A 23194-nucleotide genomic window follows, 5' to 3' on the forward strand; every position below is an offset into this window, starting at 1 on the left:
CATAATAACAATAAACATTTGGATACATAGTTGAAGCACTTCACATGGCGGGGGGGAATCATATTATGCATTTATTGGAATTACAAAGAAAGCTAAAGTGCAATTTTAAACATGGGAGTAAAAAATGAGAGTAAAATAGATTTTACAGTAGCCGAAGAACAAAAGCCATCATTGCTTCTGTTTATTAATACTAAATCGTTAATAATAAAGAATCACATTGACAACACTTACTCAGCCGCTGCTCCACCATATTGCTTATTATTTCCCAAAAATGGGACCTTGGAAAAACATAAAGATTAGTCATACAAATACATTAAATTCTCAATAAAATTAAGGCAGTATATATTTAGTGTACTGCATTGCGGTGCTCTTAACACTTTTCCAAATATCAATCCTAGATGTTCCTTCAGGAGGCCGTGATCTTCTTCTTGCACTCCACGGAGCACAGCAGCATGCCCTGCATGGCCATGAAGCGCTGGCCCATAAGGCACTTGGAGCAGCAGGAGCACTGGAAGCACTGGGGTTCGGCGTGCCAGTGGTGCTCTCCGTACGACACACGCTGAGCTTCGGGCTCGATGGGGTTCTGACAGGCCACACAACACTGTGAACCAGAGGGAAACAGATACATTCACAGGAAGTAGTAGAACAATATCTGAAAGAAGTATTTGAAATATCTGCTCTATCTGAACTTTCCTTCCTAAGCCGATGAGTCATAAGAGCTGTGTGTCATAGTTCAGACAGGTGCTGAGAGAGATCGGTGGTGTCTGATATCACACGACTCCATTAAGAGCGCTTCCACTCTCCCTGTGCTCTGATTATCATGTCACTGGCACTTCCTAAATCTCCTTCACCTGCTCCTGAACTAATATGGCTGACGAACACATGCCGAGCCCGTTAGTTTTAACAGCTTAGCAGGAATTCACTTCCATTTAGCTGTGACATGAATGATACTTGGACGACGTGAGGGGTTGTAAAACTAGCTGCTAAAAGGTTCACTTGTTTGTGTCCACGGACCGTATACATGGATATGAAATATGTCACATTGCATGGCCTCTTGTTGCAGATTCTGATAGAGTAATCCTAAAATGCATGAATGCGCATGGGAGTTAAAAGAAATATACAATATTTGCATTTAAAATGTTTGCGTACAGCAGGATGAGAATCTTACTGTGCATACATATAAAAAATGATGATTACAATATTAGTTACCTATTAATCTCTATGAGGAATATTATAGAGATTAATTTTTCTTTAGAATTTTTAAATAAATATTCAAAAGGAAAAAAAAGATAGTCTTGCAAACAAAACAATTTTTTTTTTCAATTGTTCTAAGACTATATCTTGTGACTACTTTGCATTATTGTAACTTTACCTCTTGTAAACGACTTCAAAACTGAATATAAAAAATGTATTGTTCATATCTATAATTGTATTTTTCACAAAATGACTTCATATCCCTTAATACTCGTAATTATTTTTATCATAATGCAATTTTTACACTCGGACTACTTTTCTTGTATTTAAGATATTACATGTTATTACAGATCACATTTTTTATACTATTATTTCTCACAATGTGGCTTTACAAAAAAAGAGTTTTTAAAAATAAGAAGCTAAAAAAAACCTTAGTCATCTTTGTGTAGAGCAGAGAGACAGAGAAGGAGAGAAATGAAGGAATGTGTCCTCTTTACCACAGCGTGGTTCTTCATGTAGCAGGGTTTGCAAACAGGCTTCTCATCCTCCATGACGTAGGTCTCTCCAGCCAGCACACAGTCGCAGTCAAAACAGCAGAAGTGCTTCAGGTGCCAGTTGTGGCCCTCAGCCTGGGTGTACTCATTACTGAAGATGAGCTGGAGACCACACACACACACACACACACACACTTCCCCCTCAGTACTGTGCTTTCTTTAAACCATATGGCATGTTAAACAACATCTGACAAAATTGCCATCATTATTTTACTAAGATTGTTTGAGATTTTAACAGGAAACATATGGTAAGGTCTAAACATCTGAGATGACACTGAAATTCATTTAAACCTGGAAATAATTCAAGTTTTAAGGTTTTCAAACAAGTAGAGACTTCTAGGTCACTTATCAAATGTAAGCAAATTCATAACATTGACTTTGTCTCCACTCACCTCATCACAACCTGCACATCGAGGCTTTTCACTGTCCCCGTAATGACGGCCACAGTACAGCTGACCCTTCTTCCAGAAATAGATCATGTCCACCAGGAGCTCGGTGCAGTTACAGCACACAAAGCATGCCGGGTGCCAGAGTTTATCATAGCCTGCCCGCTCTGCATACACCGCCGGCTCACCTTTCTTCATGGGCAGCTGGCAGTGGTGACATGACTGTGGGCAGAGATCCGGAGATGAGTTCAGCTTGGCAGAAACATCAGTGGAGAATGAAAGGGGTTGATTTTAATGAACAAATCCAGAGACCTTTTACATGAATAATTCATCAGTCGCAAAAATGAAAAGGATATAATGTAAATTGAAAAGAAAAAAAACCCTGCAAAGTTTAGGGAATACACCCAAGATTCAAATTTCTTCATATCAACTATTATTAAAATATGAATACATATCTCATAATTATGACATCTTGTATTTACGACTTTATATATTCACCACTGTAATCACCACTTTATTTCTCGTATTTCTAACTCTATTTCTCACAGTATTACTTTATATTTCCTAATTATGTTTCAAGTATTTATTACTTTGCATCTCATGTTCACTATGAGATTTCAGATGCTTACAATAGATTTAGAAAAAAAATCCGCCCGAGCTTGAACATAACCACACGGCCTAAGTGTGGTAATTTATGAAGTTCTCTGGAAGAACATAACGTTCGTTCCTTGGCTGAATCTGAACTGCATTATGTTAATCAAGTGAATCCGGAGATAAGCGCTGGAGAAGGATTTCGACTCCCGTAGCGCACATGTGGTTGAAATAAATACTTCTGCTCAACAGCTCCAAAGGGGAGTTTTCATTAATAGATGGTGACATTTAAATGCCTAGAAATTAGACAGAGTCATTTAGATGCAAGGGGATAATGAGGACAGAAAGGTTACAAAAGCTATTTGTATGTAATAAAAAGTGTATCCATGACAATCAACAATCACAAACAGAGTTGCTTTTGGCAAAACAGGTAGGAATGGCATACTTACATAATTACCCACAGGTCCAGCGGGTGACATCCCAGCAGCTCCTGGGGTACCAACTTTTCCCATTGTAGCAACAGCATCACTTTTGTTGCCAGGAGCCCCTGTTGCTCCAGCACCAGGTTTCCCTCCTGCCCCGAGGCCTTGAGGACCCTTTTCCCCGGCCATACCGTCCTGTTGTCCCATATCTTCGGGCAGGGCGATGTCGCCTACACCCAATGCCTCGTCCTTGTACTTGCGGACATACTGCTGCATTTGCTTAACCTCGCCGGGCGAAAGTTCATGGCAGCGCTCGGGGTCTTGGTCGTGGTCGGGAAGCTGTTTGGCCATCTGTTTCTTACGGTAATCTGCTCCCGCCGTACCAGCGATGGGCCGCTGCTCCGGAGGCAGAAGCTCCATGTATCGCAGAGCCTGAGAGGACAGAAGTGATGTGTTTTTGGTTAATATGAAATTAGATGTGGAATCTGTTTAATTTTGTAATGTGTATGATTTTTGAGTGAAACGGAATATTAAAAAATAAATGACATGTGGGAGTGACAGGACATTTAGTAAATGTGTGTACTGTGCTTGTAACATGTGCTCTTAAATTGCATGGACAGATTCAGTGGCTCGTGCTGTATCATTTCATATTAAAGCGAGAATGCAACAAGAGCATACGTTTAGTGGCAGCTCTTAAAGTAATAGCAGCCAAATAACCCGGCTGTTGTAATGTCTGTTAATCAAAGAAAATAATAATAAAGTAATAACTTTTGTTGCGTTCATATTCAATTACATTTATATATGAATCTATATTTAATTAAAAATGTAGTGCTTGATAACGTTATTACATTTTTTTATATTTCCTACTTCTTGAAGGATACAGATAAATATGAAATGTATTATAAAGGTTTTATATAAAGTTCACTTCCTGTAAATTAGAAGTTGTTATAGCTCTCATGTATACTTTAATGTTAAATGGTTATAGTCAATGGTTAAATATTAGGGGGAAAATTAATTTTCAGTAGGATTGGTATCAGTGATACTTGCCTTCAGTCATAAAAAAGATGCCATTAAACAAATATTAAAAATATACTGTGTATTGTTTCTACATGAATTTGGAGACTGAATGTGAAATTATTGCAATATAAAGTATATTCAAAAACTTTAATGCTAGCTAGGATTATTCAGGATTAATTTCAGAAAAATGTATTTTATTTTAAATGTATTTTATTTTAAAGTTATTTTTTTTAAACGATTGACAGCACTAATACATATATATTATATTAGCAAAAAATATTTATTTAAAAGTTTGATAATAATAATAATAATAAATAATCATTAGATTTTGGTATGTATAGTTTGCAATATAATTTTTATTACAAATAAAAAGAATTAGCAGGCCTACATTTACAAAAAAGAAAAATTCAAAGAACTATATATATTTTTTTCAAAGTAGTTTTTAATAATTCAATAACTCTTAACATAATTGCTAAAGGTTCTAGTTTTTTCCTCATTTTAATTATCCGCTAAATTAATAACTGCTCATTTATTTCTAATATTTAGCTATTCGATTATTTCTTTAAAAAGAGGAGTCTCAAAAAATGAAGCGGAGAACAGCGACCTCTAGTGGATCCAAGTATCACAGTACAATTCAAAACTTGGCCCTCAAGCATAGATTCCAAAAAAATTATAGAATAAAATAAAAATGTATAATATAATATACCAAGCTTTGGTTGATCCCAGGTGGAGCCCATTCATAGGTAACGGACTTAACCACATCCGTTTTGGCAGGCACTGGGGTAGGGGATGGAAACACTGTAGTGGCAGCAACAGGGCCTTTAGTCAGGGTGACAGCAGATGGAAGCGCACTATGGCCTGGCCCTGATGCAGCAGTGCGGCCTGTTCCTGGGGCAGCAGTAGAGACCGCTGCAGGGGAAGCAGGGGAGTGAACTGATGCAGCAGGTGGGGAATAAGCAGGCTCAGCGCTGGGAGCAGAGATCTGGCTGGAGCCAGGGATAAAGCTGGAAGCAGGAACAGGAGTAGCAGTGCTGACGGTGGTGGACGGGATGCATATGGTGACTTGGTTGCCTCTATAAGATGGGATGCCATCTCTCTTCAGCTTGGCTATAAGGCCTGTGTACTTGGTGTCCTCAAAAAGCTTCCCCACCTTCTTATTCTCCTCAGTCTGGAGCTGCACGTCGTGGTCCTCAACGCCACACTTGCAGTTTCGACAAATCTTTCTGTTAAAAGGGAAGACAGAATTTTTTAATTTTGGGTGAATACCTGTGAAAACACTTTAAACCATACACTACCATTCAAAAAAAGTCTATTCATTTAGATTTTTTTTTAATTATTCAGCAAGGACTTAAATTGATAAGAAGTAACACTAAATATATTTATATTGTTACAAAGGATTTCTATTTCAAATAAATACTGTTCTTTTGAACTTAATACTCATCAACCAATCCTAAAAATGACAATTTGTGCAAAAGTACTGTATTAAGCAGCAGCAGCGTTCTCAACATATGAAATAATATCTCAAAATATTACTGTTTTTACTGCATTTCTAATTCAATAAATGCAGCATAAGAATCCCAATATTTTGAACTGTAGTGTGTGAAGAAGCAAACCAAACAATAGCATAAAAAATAGCTTGTTTTAACATATTTATTGCATTTTAAATGCTTTAAAGTGATTGACAGAGAATAAGAGGAGCATATTTTTATTTTAAGTTGATCTGTCTCTCTGAGTTATGTCTGTTTTGTTTAGGTAAGAGTCTGACAACATTAGTTTGGATCGCTGTGGACAGATACTCTGTAATTACTTGGAAAAAGAACAGCATTGGCTACATACAGTACTAAATCATTTTTGGCGTGATTTTTTGGAGCATTTCTAATTAAAATCATACCAAACAAACCATATTGTGGTGCACTGAGAGCTGTTAAAACTCAGAGACAAAGAGGACTTTCTGTACAGCAGGATAAAGTATGTTGTTTATCTCCAAGTTGACTTCACATGGGGACGTTGCATGAAAAGCTCAAAAATAAATAAAAGGCAGAGTTTGTAGACAAATGAAATGGAAAAATGTATGTTTTCTGGTTAAGTGGTTGCTGTCACTGTCGACGCAGGCTCCGTAAGAGAACAGAAAATGCTCATGGAAACTAAATGATGACTTTTTGGTACAAGAAACCTTGACCAACATTATAAGCGAAGAAACTAAAATGCTATAAAAGTAGAATGTGGCCTCTTTGAAGACACTTTGGGCTGTTTAACATATCAATGAGAGCCAAGGAGTAAGAAAGATGGCGTTTGGGAAATGCTCCGACATAAATCGTAGCCACAAATCCAAAGAGGCTTTATCTCCACACAAAAGAAATGTTTCAGCATGTCAGTGATCCAAAGCATGGAAGGTTTTATCCAAAGCCATTTACAAAACAAGGACTCTGAATTAAAGATGAGGCACAGGAAGTGAATCTAAGCCAGTTTGAGGCACTTCACAACCTGGAAACCTATGGGAAAAAAACTTGAAAAGTCTTTGTGATTTTTTAAAAACTCTTAATTAAGACTTTTTCCATCACAATTGCAAGATTCAACCTCACAGTTCAGTTTTCCCCCACAATTCTGCATTAATATCACACAATTTTGACCTTTTTTCTCTGAATTCTTAGTTTTCATCTCACGACATGGACTCCTCTCTCACAATTCAAGTTTCTGTCACGGATAAAAAAGATGAATTCAGGTCATTTTTTCTTTTTATTTCAGAATTCTGACTTTCATCACAACTATAAGTTCATATCTTACAATACTGTCTTTTATCCTGCACGTTTATGCCACACTTATACACATTTATGGAGGAAATAAGCTTCTATAATAAACCCTACCAAGACCTGACTAATTCTGTTCAGCACCGGATGGCTAGTGGCCCTTCCCTGCTGCATAGAAACAATCATAAAGATGAAGTCTCAGGCTCTGCAACCAATGACCTGGATCCACATTGATGTCTTTTCATTCAGAGAATTCCTGAAACCCCATGAGAGTGTTTGGGAATGGCACGCACCAGCGCTGCAGTGAGAGAGCTCTGGCACAGGAATCTTGGCACCTGTGGCTCTCACTTCAGGAAAACCAGCAGAGTACAGCTAACGGCCAGAGCTCTTTTTGCCAGAAAGATACGGTACTGGATTTTGGTGCATTTGTCAAGATGATGATGGATAAAACAGAGAAGTCAAATCAATGATGAGCTACTATGATTAGACATTTTTCACAATAAAAACCACATGCATGAACAATAACATGGCACAAATAATGTAGGAAGGAAGCAAGCACAAACCGCCAGAAGTGAAGCTCAAAGCCTTCACATTTGTCCTTGCATTTCAGACAGGCAGCTCCAGCTCCAATCTCATGGCCCAGGGTTATCTGACAAAACAACAGGAGACATGAGCAAATCCTGTTTCCCCAGTCACAAACACAAGTCTGGGTCAACTCATCAGAAAGCACATATGCATTTATTTGATTTGAATTAAATAGTGAGCCCACTGGCCCTTTCCTACCAATTTCAAAAAGAACAAATTTCATTTTCTTTTCAACGAATAGCAAGAGAAAAAAGGTGCTTAGCTTTTGGAAGATGCTGATTCTCAACTTTGCATGTATAATAAGACTTTTTAATTTTATTTAGCATTTATGAAAAAAATACTGTTCTTTTAAAAATGTTCTATGCATCAAAAAACTGAAAGAAAAAAAAAGAATCATGGTTCCACGTTTTAAGCATTACAACATCAATCTGCATGATTTCTGAAGAGACACTGACTGTATAATGATGCTGAAAATGTAGTTTTGCCATCACTGAAATATGACTTTATTTATTTGTAATAATATTTCACAATATTACCATCTTACTGTATTTTTTTTTTGTTCTGTCTTGTTGAGCACAAAAGACTTCAAAACATTTCATTTTCTAGTAATACATATTTAATAAAATACCAAGTCTAAACAAACAAAGAAATAAATATGCCAAAATGGGTTAAAGAGTTGGAAATTTTGCATGCATTAAAGTCTGGGACAAACATGTTTTATTTCTTTTTATTATTATTATCTATTTATTCTCTAACATGTCTGCTAGATCTCACAAGGGATTTGCATTTCCAGTTCACAACTTAAAAAGACAATTGTGCTTCTAATAATTTCTAAAACAAAAAACCAACGACACCAATATATAGCATGTTCATGAGAAATGCTCTCTAACCTCTTGTAACCTCACTAGATTTTCTAATATTTCTTTTATAAAAACACTAAAGCTCCTCAGCTGGAAGACCACCTCATAAGGTCAAGTGTTTGTTAAGATGGAGAACCCCTGGAGGGCTTGGCACATCTCCTCTTTTAAAGAAGAACTTTTTTCTAAGTTACTGTTCTAAGTTACTGTTTAACTAGTTCTAAGTTACTGTTTAACAGCAAGACAATGAGGCCCACTGTGGCATTTTGGTCCATCAACCTCTTCTTAATATTTATACTGTACCTACACTAGCTTCAGAGAACAGAGTGCAAATCTGATTTTAAAAACATATGCTTGACAGAGAAAATTACACGGCATTCACAAATATAAGAAAAAAAAAAGAAATGTATATATATATATATATATATATATATATATATATATATATATATATATATATATATATATATATATATATATATATATATAAATTTTTTATATATATTATTGAATATGTAAGTTGCTTTAAAAATTACATATGTTAATGTTTGCTAACCTTTTCTTTGACAAACTCTTGAAATCTTACTAAATTATCTTTTGCAAATTTATGCAAATGTGGAAATGTTATGTATAATGTAATATCCATTTCTTTTAAAGGGATATTTGTTTGAAAGACTGTTGGAAACGAATGATGACTGCAACTTTCCGGCTTCAAAAAAGATGCAAAATTGCTGTAAAATAGCATTAATGTAATATTTAAGTTGTTTGCCATACAACAGGTTTGTGAGAGAAATAGGTTGAACTCATGTTATTAATTCATCGAAACTGTAGTGTGAAGCTAACTGTTATGACTAGATCATAATAGATTGTGTCCAGGAGCTGAACTTGAGAACTGCATCAGATTTTTAAACAGATCACTCAGATTGGTTTGTGAATTGGATTCAAATAAATCTGATTGTGAAGATTCTAAGTAAAAGATGATTTAAATTTCACAATGTCCATTTATCACAGTGCACAAGTCATACTGACTACAACTCACATGGTACATAAAAGTAGATCCTTTTTTAATGCTGGACATCTTCAGTCATCGTTCATTGTCTTTGAAGAGCTTTCTTCAAAATATATTTTGTGTTTCACAGAAGAATAACATCATACAGATTTGGAGCGACATGAGGGTGCGCAAATGATAACTTTTTAATTTAGGGCTGAACTAAAACTTTAAGCTGTAGAGAAACTTCACATCTTTTCACCACCTCACGCAAAAACCCACTTCAGTCTTTACCGTACATGTACTGTATTTTACCACCACTAAACTTCAACCATTACAAATTGGCTTGTGGTTGAATTGTAAGAAACCCAGTTGCTGCAGTGACAACCATATAAGAGAAGTTAATCAATCTATGGAATTAAACATATTCATAACAACTTCCAGCTTGTTTACAGTTTGTAAAAGAAATATATATATGTTCTGTTAACTAAAACATTTTCATTCAATTCATATTTCTACCAAATAAAGAGAAACCAGGATCTTCCTTTCATGTTTTACTTACTATTAATAAAAACTTCTTATTCCTCACTAAATGTAGAAGTTTTTTAATCAATCGAATGTGAGAGTTGTAATGCCAAATGTAGAACAATGGCAGTGTCTTCACCTTTAAGGGCGTTGCCGAATGTTTCTGTAACTAACCTTTTGGATGACCAGTTCAATAAGCCTACCTTTTTAACTTCTTTTTCGATCTCCATTCTTGTCGAGCTTGTTTAGGTGCGATACCCAGCGCTGACTCTATTTCCACCGGGGACTTTCCCTGACGGGTCACTTCTGTTGAAAGGGACAGACTCAGACTCCCAGCTCTGTCCCTCAGCCTCACACTCACTCAGACACTCACGCTGAACGACTTCCGCTCGTTGCCAATGTTCAGCCAATAGGAGCAGAGATGTAGATATGAACTACCAATCAGAGTCTTGTATGAGATGTCTCCGTTACGAAGCGAAACGCTCGCGGACAGATGGGAGAGCTGGAGGAGGCGAGACATGACTACAGTAGAAGAATAGTAGAGTTCTTTGACTACTGTAACGTGGATTGAAATGCTGGTTAATGACACGTTTTATAATTATTTTATGTATGTATTATTAATATGAGAAAATTATTAAATTATTATTAATTACAATACTTTATACTTAGTGTGTGTGTGTGTGTGTGTGTGTGTGTGTGAAGAGTTCAGTTGCAATAGCCTATGAGTGCGATCTGAAATTGTCTTCTAAAATGAAAATTTTTGTCAGGCTCCTATATTTGAGTTAAGTTTTTCACTTTAATTGCATAGAAAATCACCTATACATTTCCATTAGAGTAAAATTACTGAACCCATATATTTGAAATAATTATTACACGTTTTAAAATAATAAACATTTAAATCCATGTTATAGTGAATTATAATACTACTTTACTAACCACCTCTCATAAAAAAAAAAATGTGGGGAAAAAAACTTTAAATTATTTAATATTTTAATTTAAATACTTAATATTATTATCTTATTGTAAAACTTTCATTTGAAATATTTCATTTTACATCATAACATTTCTTTGTTCATAATTGTGTGTTTAAAAATTGTTCAAAGAGACAGTGTTAAGTATTTTAAGTATTTTAATTAAGCTTCAATCTTCTTTGTATTTTTCCCTCAAATTATCAGGTCATTAATATAATTTGTACATTTTATTAAAAATAATAATAATAATAATAATAATAATAATAATACATTTGTGGGGCATCAGAAATGTTATTAATTTGTTTAACATGCTTTTTCTTGTTAATACAAAAATACCCATCCTAACAGGTCAGAGAAGGGCGGAGGGCAGGAAACAGCAGTACTCTGAGAGAAACTGATGAGCTGGCTTCATACAGGAAGCTTTGGTTTATTCAGTGTTTGTGTGCTTTTGGAAAGGGTGTGGTGATATAAGACTTTAAATTCTGAAATACTAGATTCAGCTTTTCTAACTCTCTTTTAGAATTTTTTTTAAGATTTGTGCAGACTTGTCTTCACTAAGCCAGCTTGAAGTCAATTTGTTGAGTTGACGTACTGTAGACATGGAGCTCTAACAGCATGAACACAGCTTCATTGTCATGACTAACTACACTGTCACCAGCTATAATGACACTGTTGTCTGAATATAATCAGCAGCTGGGTGTGTTTCCTGTATTTTCTTGTATGTAATTACTGTTCACTCATTCCATCACTAAAACACAGTCACTTCTTTATTTAGCTCTGTTTCATTACAAAAGTGTCTTTCAGTGCATTACTAGTTATTATTACTAGGATAATGGAGGCGTAGGTTTGAACCTACAGCTTTAGTTCAACCACTAAGCAACAGACATCCTACTTTTTCCCCAAAAATTCCATGGACTAAATTGCATCACAATCCCTAAAAATGAAAATGAAAAACAGCTGCATTGTTCTCATCCCTCAGACTCAATGGCAGTTTTACACAAGGTTGTGAGAACCAAAGCAGCAGGCCTCTCTGAGCTGATTTACTGTCATTTCAACACAAGGTCGAAACTATACTTGGTATGAGCATTTCCTGCTATTCTATTGCACACAGCAAGATCTTGTTTTGCAGAGATATCAGTGCATAAACTAGATAAATGTTTATTTTCATGGTTTTCTTATAACCATTCTAACAGTTTATTCAAACATATGGGATCTTGACTAACAGTAGCATGACTAGCTGTGGCTAAAATAGCAATGTGGTGTGAAAAGATGAGATTGGTTACATGCGTGGGTAGGCTACATGACGTTTAATCACGATTTGGGTGTGACTTTGCTGTCAGATTATGACTTATTTTGAGGTTTTGTAGATGAGAAAACTGCAGAAAAAGTATTGACCTGTATAATAATATCTGATAACAAATGCATCAATGTCATTAACACTGTTCTGTGCATCAGTAGATAGATAGATAGATAGATAGATAGATAGATAGATAGATAGATAGATAGATAGATAGATAGATAGATATAGATAGGAAGTACAAGGGTTTTATGAGTTCAATGAAAAGCTAATAATTAAGTAAATCATATAAATGTTCAATTAAAACAATTTTTAAATCAACCAAAATAAAACACATAGTGTAAAAAAATTACACAACATTTCAAACATTTTATTTGTTTACCTGCATAACCAACATCAGAGAACCATGAACAAGCAAATGCATTATTTCATAATTAAAATATTTAAATTTGTGCATTTTAATGTGTTTGAAAGACAGATGCATTCCAAAGTAATGCATGGTCAAATAAATGATTGAGTGTTAATTCACATGAAAATTAATGTGTTCATAATTGATGCAATGTTTAAACACTTCTTAAAACTCAAAATTATTATTTATTTTTTAAATCCAGTGGTTAAAGGTTGTGTAGCACTAATGGTATAACTATGTAGCACTAATGGTATAACACTTTCTGAGTGTATAATTTAATATTTTTATTTATAAAAATCAACTAACAAGTTAATTTAGCAGTTGGACCTCATTGTTGATTTGGTCTTGTTTTTATTATTAGTGTTCCTGCAAGGTTGGGGGTTCGATTCCCCGGGAACACATGATAGGTAAAGATTGATAGCCTGAATGCACTGTAAGTCACTTTGGATTAAATCGTCTGCTAAATGATAAACTTAATTAAAATTTAATTATCATTCTATCTCAGGTCAAACCAGTTAAGGCACTATTGATTACATTTACTGGTCAATATACTGTATGCTGCTATACAAGGAGAAACAGCTGCATTGCTCTCATTTGTCAAACTTCAGCATTAGTATTGTATAATATTGTGGGAACCACAGCAGCAGGCTTGCCAACCCATGACTACCTCCAATACAAGGTCACAGCCACCAGGGCAGTATATAATGGAGGACTCTAGCTAGAAAGTTCTACTCAAGCAAGATGAAGGGGCTACTGGTGCTGACAGCTCTGTTTGTGGCCGTGTTTGGCAAAAAAACCTTTGAGGGGTGAGCTCACAAATCTGGTTTACTGTATCCTAGGTTAAATGAGAAGAGTGAGAGAGAGAGAAAAAAATAATAAAAAATTACTATATATATATATATATATATATATATAATTTTTTTTTTTTTTTTTGCATGGTTATGCACCAAAATGATAATTTGCTCACCCAAAAAACGCTGTTGTTTTAAAAAAATCTCAGCATAAGCCAATATCAATATTAGCAATATTTTAATCTTAATTAATTCAAATGAAGCCCCAAATCTTAAGAAGTATTCTTGGATATGTTTTGATGTATCTAGAGACCAGGTTCTTCGGATCACTCCTAAAGATGAGGCACAGATCTCTCTCCTGAGGGAACTTTCTGAACAGGAACACCTCGGGGTAAGTTTCACATCAAAACTACGGATCTGCTTATTTATGTCTCTCATATTCATTTGTTTCCATACTTGTTTCCTTCTGTGTTGCTCAGTTGGACTTCTGGAGGGAGCCCGTTCATGAGTCTCTGCCTGTGGATGTTCATGTCCCGTTTCACAGCCTACAGGGAGTCAGGGCATTCCTGGGATACAATCAGATCCAGTATAATGTCATGATTATGGATGTCCAGGTGGGAATATTGATCAACTTTTTGATTGCTATGATTATAATAGACAAAAATTATCATACGACACACATTCTTTGGATACACCGGCAGGAAAGGTTTTTGTCAGTTGGACCCCTTTTGATCTAAAATATTTCCTTGAAGTACCCTGTGGGATTTTAAGTTAATATTTCAATAACTGACACTTGTTCAAGGTACTCTGGTGTTGGGTAATGATCACCCCGGTTTTGGAAACCTTGGGTTACACCACAATTAGTCTTTGATCATATTTAATATATAATGTGGGTATTCGCAAATTGTAAAGTTCATTCTTCTTTCTCTGTAAGGATTTGCTTGATGATGAGGAACGTGAGATGGTGAAATATCGCTCTTTTCCAAGAAGTACTGATGACTTTGTCTACACCAACTATCATGATCTGAACTCTGTAAGTGGTGCAACTTTAATTATATGACTGCACTGTATACGATTATGTTGTTTCGTGTTTTTTTCAGAATTTAATTTTTTTTTACCATTTGATCTTCACCATGTTTTTCTCAGATTTACTCTTTCATGGACATGCTTGTGGCAGAGAACAGCAATCTGGTCAGCAAAATTGTGATTGGTCAGAGCTACGAGAACCGCCCCTTGAATGTCCTTAAGGTAGATCACGAAAAATAATGATAAATGTGCATACTTTTATTGCAGCTAGAGAGCTCTAGTTATAACTTTTAAATTACAAATTTGCAATTATAGTAACAATTTGAATGCAAAATTTAAATAAAAAATTAACATTCATTTTAAGAAAACAATCATTAAATTATACATGAACAGACGAAAAATAAACAACAAATAAACAAAGATATTAAATAATCTTTTAAATTAATTTTTTCAAAATTCTGAAACATTTACAGATTTAAAGATAACAAGTCATTTTTTTGCATCTTTATTTTCGCGGGAATTTTTTTTTGCTTTAAATTGGATTTTAAATCTTTCAGTGTGGCCTTTTGAATTCCACTGTATATGTATAGGCCTATATATCACAATTCATATACAGTTTGTGTAATATAATTACGATTTTATCATTGTGACCCCATGTCCTCTCACTCAGTTCAGCACTGGAGCAAACCGTCCAGGTATCTGGATCGACACTGGCATCCACTCCAGAGAATGGGTCACCCAGGCCAGCGGAATCTGGTTTTCCAAAAAGGTAGAGTTATTTATTGGCATGCTATAAAAACAGATTTGAACAGGAATAGACTAAAGCACATGTACCCATGTGTTCTGTTGTATGCAGATCGTGACAGACTATGGACGTGACCCCGTCCTCACCGACATCCTTAACAACTATGATATTTTCTTGGAGATCGTCACCAACCCTGATGGTTTCGCATACACCCACAGCAGAGTGAGTTTTAAAGCCTGATGTCTGAAAGACTTCACATGCACAATTAGTTCAGAACTGTATTTGGAGAATGTATTCCAACGGACTGCTTTTTAATTGCCAATCTGTTTGGTTAAGGACCGCATGTGGCGTAAAACCAGAAAGCCAAACTCTGGCTCCAGCTGTGTTGGAGTTGACCCCAACAGGAACTGGGACGCTGGCTTTGGAGGTGAGATGCTTTTAACATTGCAGTTATACTCAGAGCTGGGCAGATTACTTACAAATTGTAAGCCAATACTGATTACACATTACATGGTAAAAACTGTAGATAGTTACATCTACAGTGTGAGTGGATAAAAATGTTTATCATTAATTAAATACTAAAAATAGAAATATTTAATTTGTTTACCTGCATGCCAATCTGACCATTAAACAACACTGAACTATAAATATGCAAATGTGTTGTTAAATTATTGAAATATTTCCTTCCATTAGAGATATTTCAAGAAAATATTTAATGTCAAAGTGGTTTTGGCTGACAAAAATCATTGGGAAAATCCATTTAAAAAAAGAATTATGGAGAATCAGTAAATTATCAATGATTTAATGCCATTGAGTGAATAATATGTAATCCATAAAAAGTAGTGCTGTCAAACGATTAATCGCGATTAATTGCATCCAAAATAAAAGTTATTGTTTACATAATATATGTTGTGTGTACTGTGTATATTTATTATGTATACATAAATACACACAAATGCATGTATATATCAAAGAAAAATATGTTGTTTATTTATTAAATAGATTTATATATAATATAAATTATTTGAATATAAATATACAGTATACATGTAAATACATGTCAGTGTTTTCAAAACATATACTGTACGTGTGTGTATTTATTTTTACATAATAAATAAACAGCATACACATATATATATTATGTTAACAAAAACTTTTTTTTATAATTGCAATTTTTCGCTTGACAGCACTAATAAAAAAGTAACTGTGATCTAATTATGATCATTATAAAATGTAATATACTCTAATTACGAGTACTTGATTTTAGGAATCTGATTACGTGACCCAGATTACATGTTATAAGGAACTATGATTATATTCTAAAGCAAGTAATGGATTAATGGATTCATTGGAATAAACAAAAAGAAAGAATAAAAGTTAAAGAAGCATAATATGCACATGTTCAGTCTTCAATCTTATTTTAAGCATTAAACGTTAAACAAGGAAAAAGCTTTTTTTCTGGTTATGTTCGGTTAGGCATTACAAGTTATTTGGATTAAAATTCCTAAAATTTGACTATAAAATTGAATTAATTGCATTAAAGCTTCAGTCATTTAACAGTTATATTGTAAAACACAAACATTAGTCTAAATTAGACTAAAACATAATTGTACGAGAGAGAGAAAAAAATTGAATTTCATGATATAAACTCATCAAAAACATTTTGTCCAGTATCAACTATTAGAGAATTTTGCCATTTCTTATTACTGTCTCATTCTAATGAATCACCATGGTGGTTATCGCCCTACTACTGAAAATTCCAGCAGTATATAATACTTGTTTTTCTGTTTTCCAACCTCAGGTGCTGGTTCCAGTAGCAGCCCCTGCACTGAGACGTATCGCGGACCCAGTGCTCATTCTGAGCCAGAGGTCAAGGCCATTGTGGACTTTGTGAAATCACATGGCAAAATCAAGGCCTTCGTGTCCATCCACAGCTATTCCCAGATGCTCCTCTATCCATACGGATACACAAGCACTCCTGCAAAGGACCAGGCTGAACTGGTATGCATGTGGAAACACACCTTTCTAGATATATATAGAATCAATTAAATCAAATTCTGTTTCGCCCCTTCAGCATGAGCTCGCCAGGAAGGCTATCACTTCCCTGCAGTCACTGTACAACACTCGCTACACATATGGAAGCATCATTACAACCATCTGTAAGTTTGAGAGGATTCATTTCAGTTCATGTCAGTTTTGCACCCTTCTAACAATCTCTCTGCTCACAGATCAAGCCAGTGGAGGAACTATTGACTGGACCTACAACCAGGGCATCAAGTACTCCTACACCTTTGAGCTGAGAGACACTGGCCGCTATGGTTTCATCCTGCCTGCCAACCAGATCGTCCCCACCGCTGAGGAGACCTGGCTGGCCCTGATGGCCATCATGGAGCACACCAAAAATAATCCATATTAAACATATAACAATGATTCTGTGATGCGTCAAAGTGAATAAAAGAGTGTTAATAAAAAATACAAAAACATTTACCATTTTATGGAAATTGTTTTAATATACATTACAAAGATTATATTGTTCCACCTGGAAAATTTTCTGGATGCTGACTGATATATCTTTAACCTATGAGGTATTGGTGGTTATTAAAGATTTTATAAATTCATCAGTTTGGGTTGATCTTAGATATTTAAACTAAATAGAAATGAGAAATGTATAGCAATTATAACTAACTTAAGTTTTCATATATTTTATTTGAAGTAAACCTTTTAGTTTAAGTCAACTATTATAACCTGTCTAACACTCACTCAAAACCTATTAAATAACAATAAAATCTCAGCAAATCTCAAAATGAAGTTCTATGTATTCATCATAGATCATAATGTGTAACGGCAATGAGGGTGAGGAAGCAAGTGCAAGTTAATGATAATAGATTTATTAGGAAATGCAAGTGAACAGAGATGAACAGCAGGTACAACAGGAATGTAGAGAGGAGATAATCACAGGAATCCAGGAAGTGGCGTGAGGTGAGGCAGCAGGAGAGCATGACGCAGGAACTGAGATGAGCCATCTGATGTGGAGTGGAGTGGATGGGGTTCCAGTGGTGAGAACATCCAGCGAAGAGATGAACAGGGAAGAAACAGGAACGAGAAACCAGGCATACAACAGAGAGCTTCAAAACAACGATCTGACAAACACAAGATGAAATACAGGACAATAAGTAGGGAGCAAGTAATGAGTGGCAGCTGTGGCTGATGAATAATTAACAGAGACGCCCACATGAAATGATCAGTGCTGACGAGGGACACACAAAACTCCACCCACATAGTGCTGAGCAGAGACGAGGGTTTTAACACCTGTGACATTATGTTATGATGTCAAAATTTACCTGTAGACTTAATTTTAGCTTTGAATGATTTTATTAGTTGACTTAAATTTCTAGTGTTATATATTTTTTCATTTACAGTATTTAGAAACAAGATATAATTTTGATATCGACCATTTATCAGTTATTGGCCATATTACTAAAATAATTACCAATGCATCAATTTTATTAAATTTTATAACAGTTTTGAAGTGAAAGAGCTTAAAACTTCCTCACCAGTACAAAAAGGGCATCTATATTGCACAATTCTAACTCTATACATTTAACGGTAAAAATAACTCACATAATATTGCGACATCACCCAAACCCGTCCATATTTACATATCTGTCACCTATTCGGTGATTAGAAAGTTGGCCCATTTAACATGTACTTATGCAATGTAATGTGGAAATGTATTATGTAATGAAGCAGGACAGCTTTTTTTACTCTTCAACATTAGAAAAACTAGTGCTACGGTATAGGCATAAAAAAGCATTGAGCTTTTACTCCTTTTTACATTCACACACTCTTCCAAAAGATCTGAAAGCCTGAAAAGTTTCTTTTCAACAGGAGCCTGATCAGTTAAGTCTTCAGATTCCTGAATATGTTGCTACAGCAAAGGTATGTTGAGTATTTAACCCTACTGTATGAGCATGAGAGGCTGTTACTGATTGATAGATCATTTCACATGCAAAGAAGGTGTTTTTTGCACACCTGAAAAAAAAGAAAGAAAAAAGAACTAAATAAATTATGATGATAAATAAGAGATAAAAAAATATATATGAAAAAACTATTACATTGTATGTGAAATTCAAGGAAAATCATTTCAAAATTTTATTGTCATATTGTTGCTCTTAATGATTCAGCTTTTCAGATTTGTCAAATAAAAAAAAGTTACTGCAAATAATATATATGTAATTATAATCCAGCCATAATGTAACTCCATGGCAGCTATAAATTCATAAGTGCTTCCACTGGAAATGATGAAATGGTGTGCAAACATAACTGATTTGTTAATAATTTTAAACTCATTCTGACTGATGCTTCCAAAATTATCAAGATCAAGTCACTCATGTAATTTCTACAAAAAATTACATCAGCAATGTTCGCAAACATCAGAAGAACATTATAGAAAACAAATCAGCATGTTTGCATAAAAGACAACATCAAAAACATTATGAGTTGTTGTGACTGTGGTTGACTGAATTGCCAGTTTAGTTCCTCATTTGACAGAGAATTATGCAACTTGTTTTCTTCTCATTAAACGCTGAGTGGCTATATTAAGTAACAGAGGAGAGAACAGATGCAATGTTCTCATCCCTTAAATTTTATCATCAGTTATTTTTAAGGTTATGAGAACCAAAGCAGCAGGTTTGTGTGACCCGTGCCCTATTAGCTCAGTCATAATCACCATGTTAGTATATAAAAGTGGTCGCTAGCGGTGAGAAACTCTACTTCAAGCAGCAAGATGAGGGGGTTACTGGTTCTAACCGCTCTTTTTGTGGCTGTGTTTGGCAAATTGACTTTTGAGGGGTGAGTTCACAAATCTTACATCTCTATATCTCATACTTTTTTTGCATTCAAATTCTCAGATTCACATATAAACACATGTTGGATGTTACATATGTCTTATTATATACTAACAACTGACAACAAACTGGCATCTTAATTTGGTTATTTTTCTTTTTGATATATAAAGCATGCATTTTAGATTAACAATATTTAGAATATTATCACTAAGTAATAATGTCTCTACAGAGACCAGGTTCTTCGGATCACAGCACAAAATGCGGAGCAGATCGCTCTCCTGAAGGAACTCCCTGAAGAGATTCTCGGAGTAAAGCCCATTGATCATGTTTCAGATCATCAGTGTTACAGATTTGTTGGGATTGTATATATATATATATATATATATATATATATATATATATATATATATATATATATATATATATACAGTTCATATTATGATATATAATATAATATATCTTATATTTTGCTCTGTGTTCAGCTGGACTTCTGGATGCCACCCTCTCGCGTGTCTCTGCCTGTGGATGTTCATGTCCCGTTTCACAGCCTACAGGGAGTCAGGGCATTCCTGGCATACCATCAGATCCCGTATTACGTCATGATTGAGAATGTCCAGGTGAGACTATATATATAAAAAAACATGAAAATAATTAGTTTAGTTGCATATAACACTAAATAAATATTTATCAGGAATAATTACAAAATGTTAATATTTATTTTATGGCTTTCTGTACTATAAGGCTTTGCTGGATGATGAGGAACGTGAGATGGTGAAATATCGTTCCTTTCCAAGAAGCACCGATGACTTTGTCTACACCACCTACCATGATCTGAACTCTGTGAGTGGTGCAACTTTAATTCAGTATCAGTACGAGACATTGAACTTTTAACATCAGCCTTTTAAAATAAAATGCGTCTTATTGTGCTTTAAAATTGTTTGCATCAAATGTGTTTCTGACTAGAGTTCAGTGTGTTGTTTATAAACCAACACAGCTCTCCAACCATTCTCAATCATTTGATCTTCACCATGTTTCTCTCAGGTTAATTCTTTCATGGACATGCTCGTGGCAGAGAACAGTAATCTGGTCAGCAAAATTGAGATTGGTAAGAGCTACGAGGGCCGCTCCTTGGACGTCCTGAAGGTAGGTCACGACACATGATCAATAGCAGTTTTAAGGTATCTTTTAAGCATGCTTAGTTTACTATTAGGAAACTATTTTTTATTTTTGGCCATTAATTATACTTCAGTGTTAGTGGAAATTAATTCTTAAATCCAAATTTGCATACTAATTTGCATATTAGTGCTGCCCAAATCATATACTGATAATAGTTTATCAAAAAACACCAAATCTTTGGTGAGTCCATAAACTATGTGTGTTTCATTATGCGATAAATATTGTGATTATGCCATGATTCTAATAAATTTAAAAGAAAGTTCAACCCAAAATTTTAATTACCCTAGGTTTTATAATGGTAGTGAATGGCTGTTGAGATTTTGAAGTCCAGTAAAGTTAATCCATCCATCATAAAAAGTGCTTCACATGGCTCTGGGGGGTTAATAAAGGCCTTCTGAAGCAAATCAATGCATTTGTGTAAGACAAATATCCATATTTAAAACTTTATAAACTGTAATCTCTAGCTTCCACTAACTGCTGTATGCAAGTTCATAAGAGAGTAGCGTTTCAGCTAAGCGAATGTGGTGATGAATGCAGAAGTGACGAATGCAAAAGCACAGAGGAGAGAGCTAAACAAAACACAAGACACATATTAGAAGTACAAAACAAGGATTTGTACAGGTTCAATGAATGTTCAAAGTTCTACATGGAACTATCAGTGGCAGTAAAGAACCTATACATTTAAAAATGTATGCAATTTAAAGGTCAGATTAAATGAACATTCCCAATATGATTTATATCCTGCATTTAGTTCAGCACTGGAGCGAACCGTCCAGGTATCTGGATCGACACTGGCATCCACTCCAGAGAATGGATTACAACGGCCACCGCAATCTGGTCTGCCAAAAAGGTCACCTGAAATGACGAAACACAATCTACTCAATCTACTACCACAAAACTATTGGTCAACAACTTTCCCTCATGTGTTTTCCATTTCATAGATCGTGACCGATTATGGACGTGACCCCGTCCTCACTGACATCCTTAACAACTATGATATCTTCTTGGAGATCATCGCCAATCCTGATGGTTTCGTATACACCCACAGCAATGTGAGTCTGATGCCTGGAAGACTTTACATCGAAAGCTAATCTCAGTTGTAATAAAATTTGCCCTTTTTCTTGTGTAATCCAATTGGTTGGTTGGTTTGTTTAGGACCGCATGTGGCGTAAAACCAGAAAGCCAAACCCGGGCTCCAGCTGTGTTGGCGTTGACCCCAACAGGAACTGGGAAGTTGGCTTTGGAGGTGAGATGTAGCTTAGTTTGGGATATTGTGGTTCTGATGTATTTATACTGTACATCCCAATGATATGTAATCTTATCTTTCATCTACAGGGCCTGGTGCCAGCAGCAACCCGTGCTCTCAAACCTACCATGGTCCCAGCGTTCATTCTGAGCCTGAGGTCAAGGCCATTGTGGACTTTGTAACATCTCACGGCAAACTAAAGGCCTTTTTGTCCATCCACAGCTATTCCCAGATGCTCCTCTATCCATATGGATACACAAGAACTCCTGCAAAGGACCAGGCTGAACTGGTATGGATCTGGAAACTGTTAACATGATAGATTTGTTCAAATATGATAATTCTTTATTGTCTCTTCAGCATGAACTCGCCAGAAAGGCCATCTCTGAACTCCAGTCCTTACATAACACTGCCTACACATATGGCAGCGTCATTACTACCATCTGTGAGTACATTTACAATTAACCTAAGGCTCTTTTGTCAATATTATAGTGTGTTTCAGAATGACTAATATTGATGATAATCTCATTACAATCTCTCTGCTCTCAGACCAAGCTGATGGAATCACTGTTGACTGGACCTATGAACAGGGCATCAAGTACTCCTACACCTTTGAGCTGAGAGACACTGGCCGCTATGGTTTCCTCCTGCCTGCCGATCAGATCCTCCCCACTGCTGAGGAGACCTGGCTGGCCCTGATGATCATCATGGAGCACACCAAAAATAATCCATATTAAACATATAACAATGCTTCTGAGCCAAGCTTCCTAAAAGAGTGCTAATAAAAGACACTTAATCAATGCTGCATAAGTGTCAGATAGTG

At 35.4% G+C, this 23194-nt stretch overlaps 3 protein-coding genes across 3 annotated transcripts; 2 read left to right on the forward strand and 1 right to left on the reverse strand.

The window, feature by feature from the left end:
• Positions 1 to 49: 49 nt before the first annotated feature.
• On the reverse strand, positions 50 to 10243 carry LOC113043224 (testin-like). Its single transcript, XM_026202461.1, has 7 exons — positions 10070 to 10243; positions 7475 to 7560; positions 4871 to 5387; positions 3175 to 3579; positions 2141 to 2356; positions 1692 to 1850; positions 50 to 601 (listed from the first exon to the last, which is right to left on the reverse strand). The coding sequence occupies exons 1-7, from the start codon at positions 10094 to 10096 to the stop codon at positions 407 to 409; spliced, it is 1605 nt and encodes a 534-aa protein (XP_026058246.1). The 5' UTR covers positions 10097 to 10243; the 3' UTR covers positions 50 to 406.
• Positions 10244 to 13251: 3008 nt separating this feature from the next.
• Positions 13252 to 17592, forward strand: LOC113043225 (carboxypeptidase A1-like). Its single transcript, XM_026202462.1, has 11 exons — positions 13252 to 13349; positions 13644 to 13725; positions 13814 to 13948; positions 14269 to 14367; positions 14481 to 14582; positions 15031 to 15129; positions 15217 to 15327; positions 15442 to 15532; positions 16907 to 17106; positions 17180 to 17264; positions 17334 to 17592. The coding sequence occupies exons 1-11, from the start codon at positions 13285 to 13287 to the stop codon at positions 17519 to 17521; spliced, it is 1257 nt and encodes a 418-aa protein (XP_026058247.1). The 5' UTR covers positions 13252 to 13284; the 3' UTR covers positions 17522 to 17592.
• A 2253-nt stretch (positions 17593 to 19845) lies between these two features.
• Positions 19846 to 23191, forward strand: LOC113043227 (carboxypeptidase A1-like). Its single transcript, XM_026202464.1, has 11 exons — positions 19846 to 19956; positions 20182 to 20260; positions 20435 to 20569; positions 20694 to 20792; positions 20994 to 21095; positions 21880 to 21978; positions 22070 to 22180; positions 22284 to 22374; positions 22464 to 22663; positions 22732 to 22816; positions 22921 to 23191. The coding sequence occupies exons 1-11, from the start codon at positions 19892 to 19894 to the stop codon at positions 23106 to 23108; spliced, it is 1254 nt and encodes a 417-aa protein (XP_026058249.1). The 5' UTR covers positions 19846 to 19891; the 3' UTR covers positions 23109 to 23191.
• The last annotated feature ends 3 nt before the right edge of the window (positions 23192 to 23194 follow it).

The sequence above is a fragment of the Carassius auratus genome, chromosome 25, assembly GCF_003368295.1.
Source record: "Carassius auratus strain Wakin chromosome 25, ASM336829v1, whole genome shotgun sequence".
Classification (NCBI taxonomy): Eukaryota; Metazoa; Chordata; class Actinopteri; order Cypriniformes; family Cyprinidae; genus Carassius; species Carassius auratus.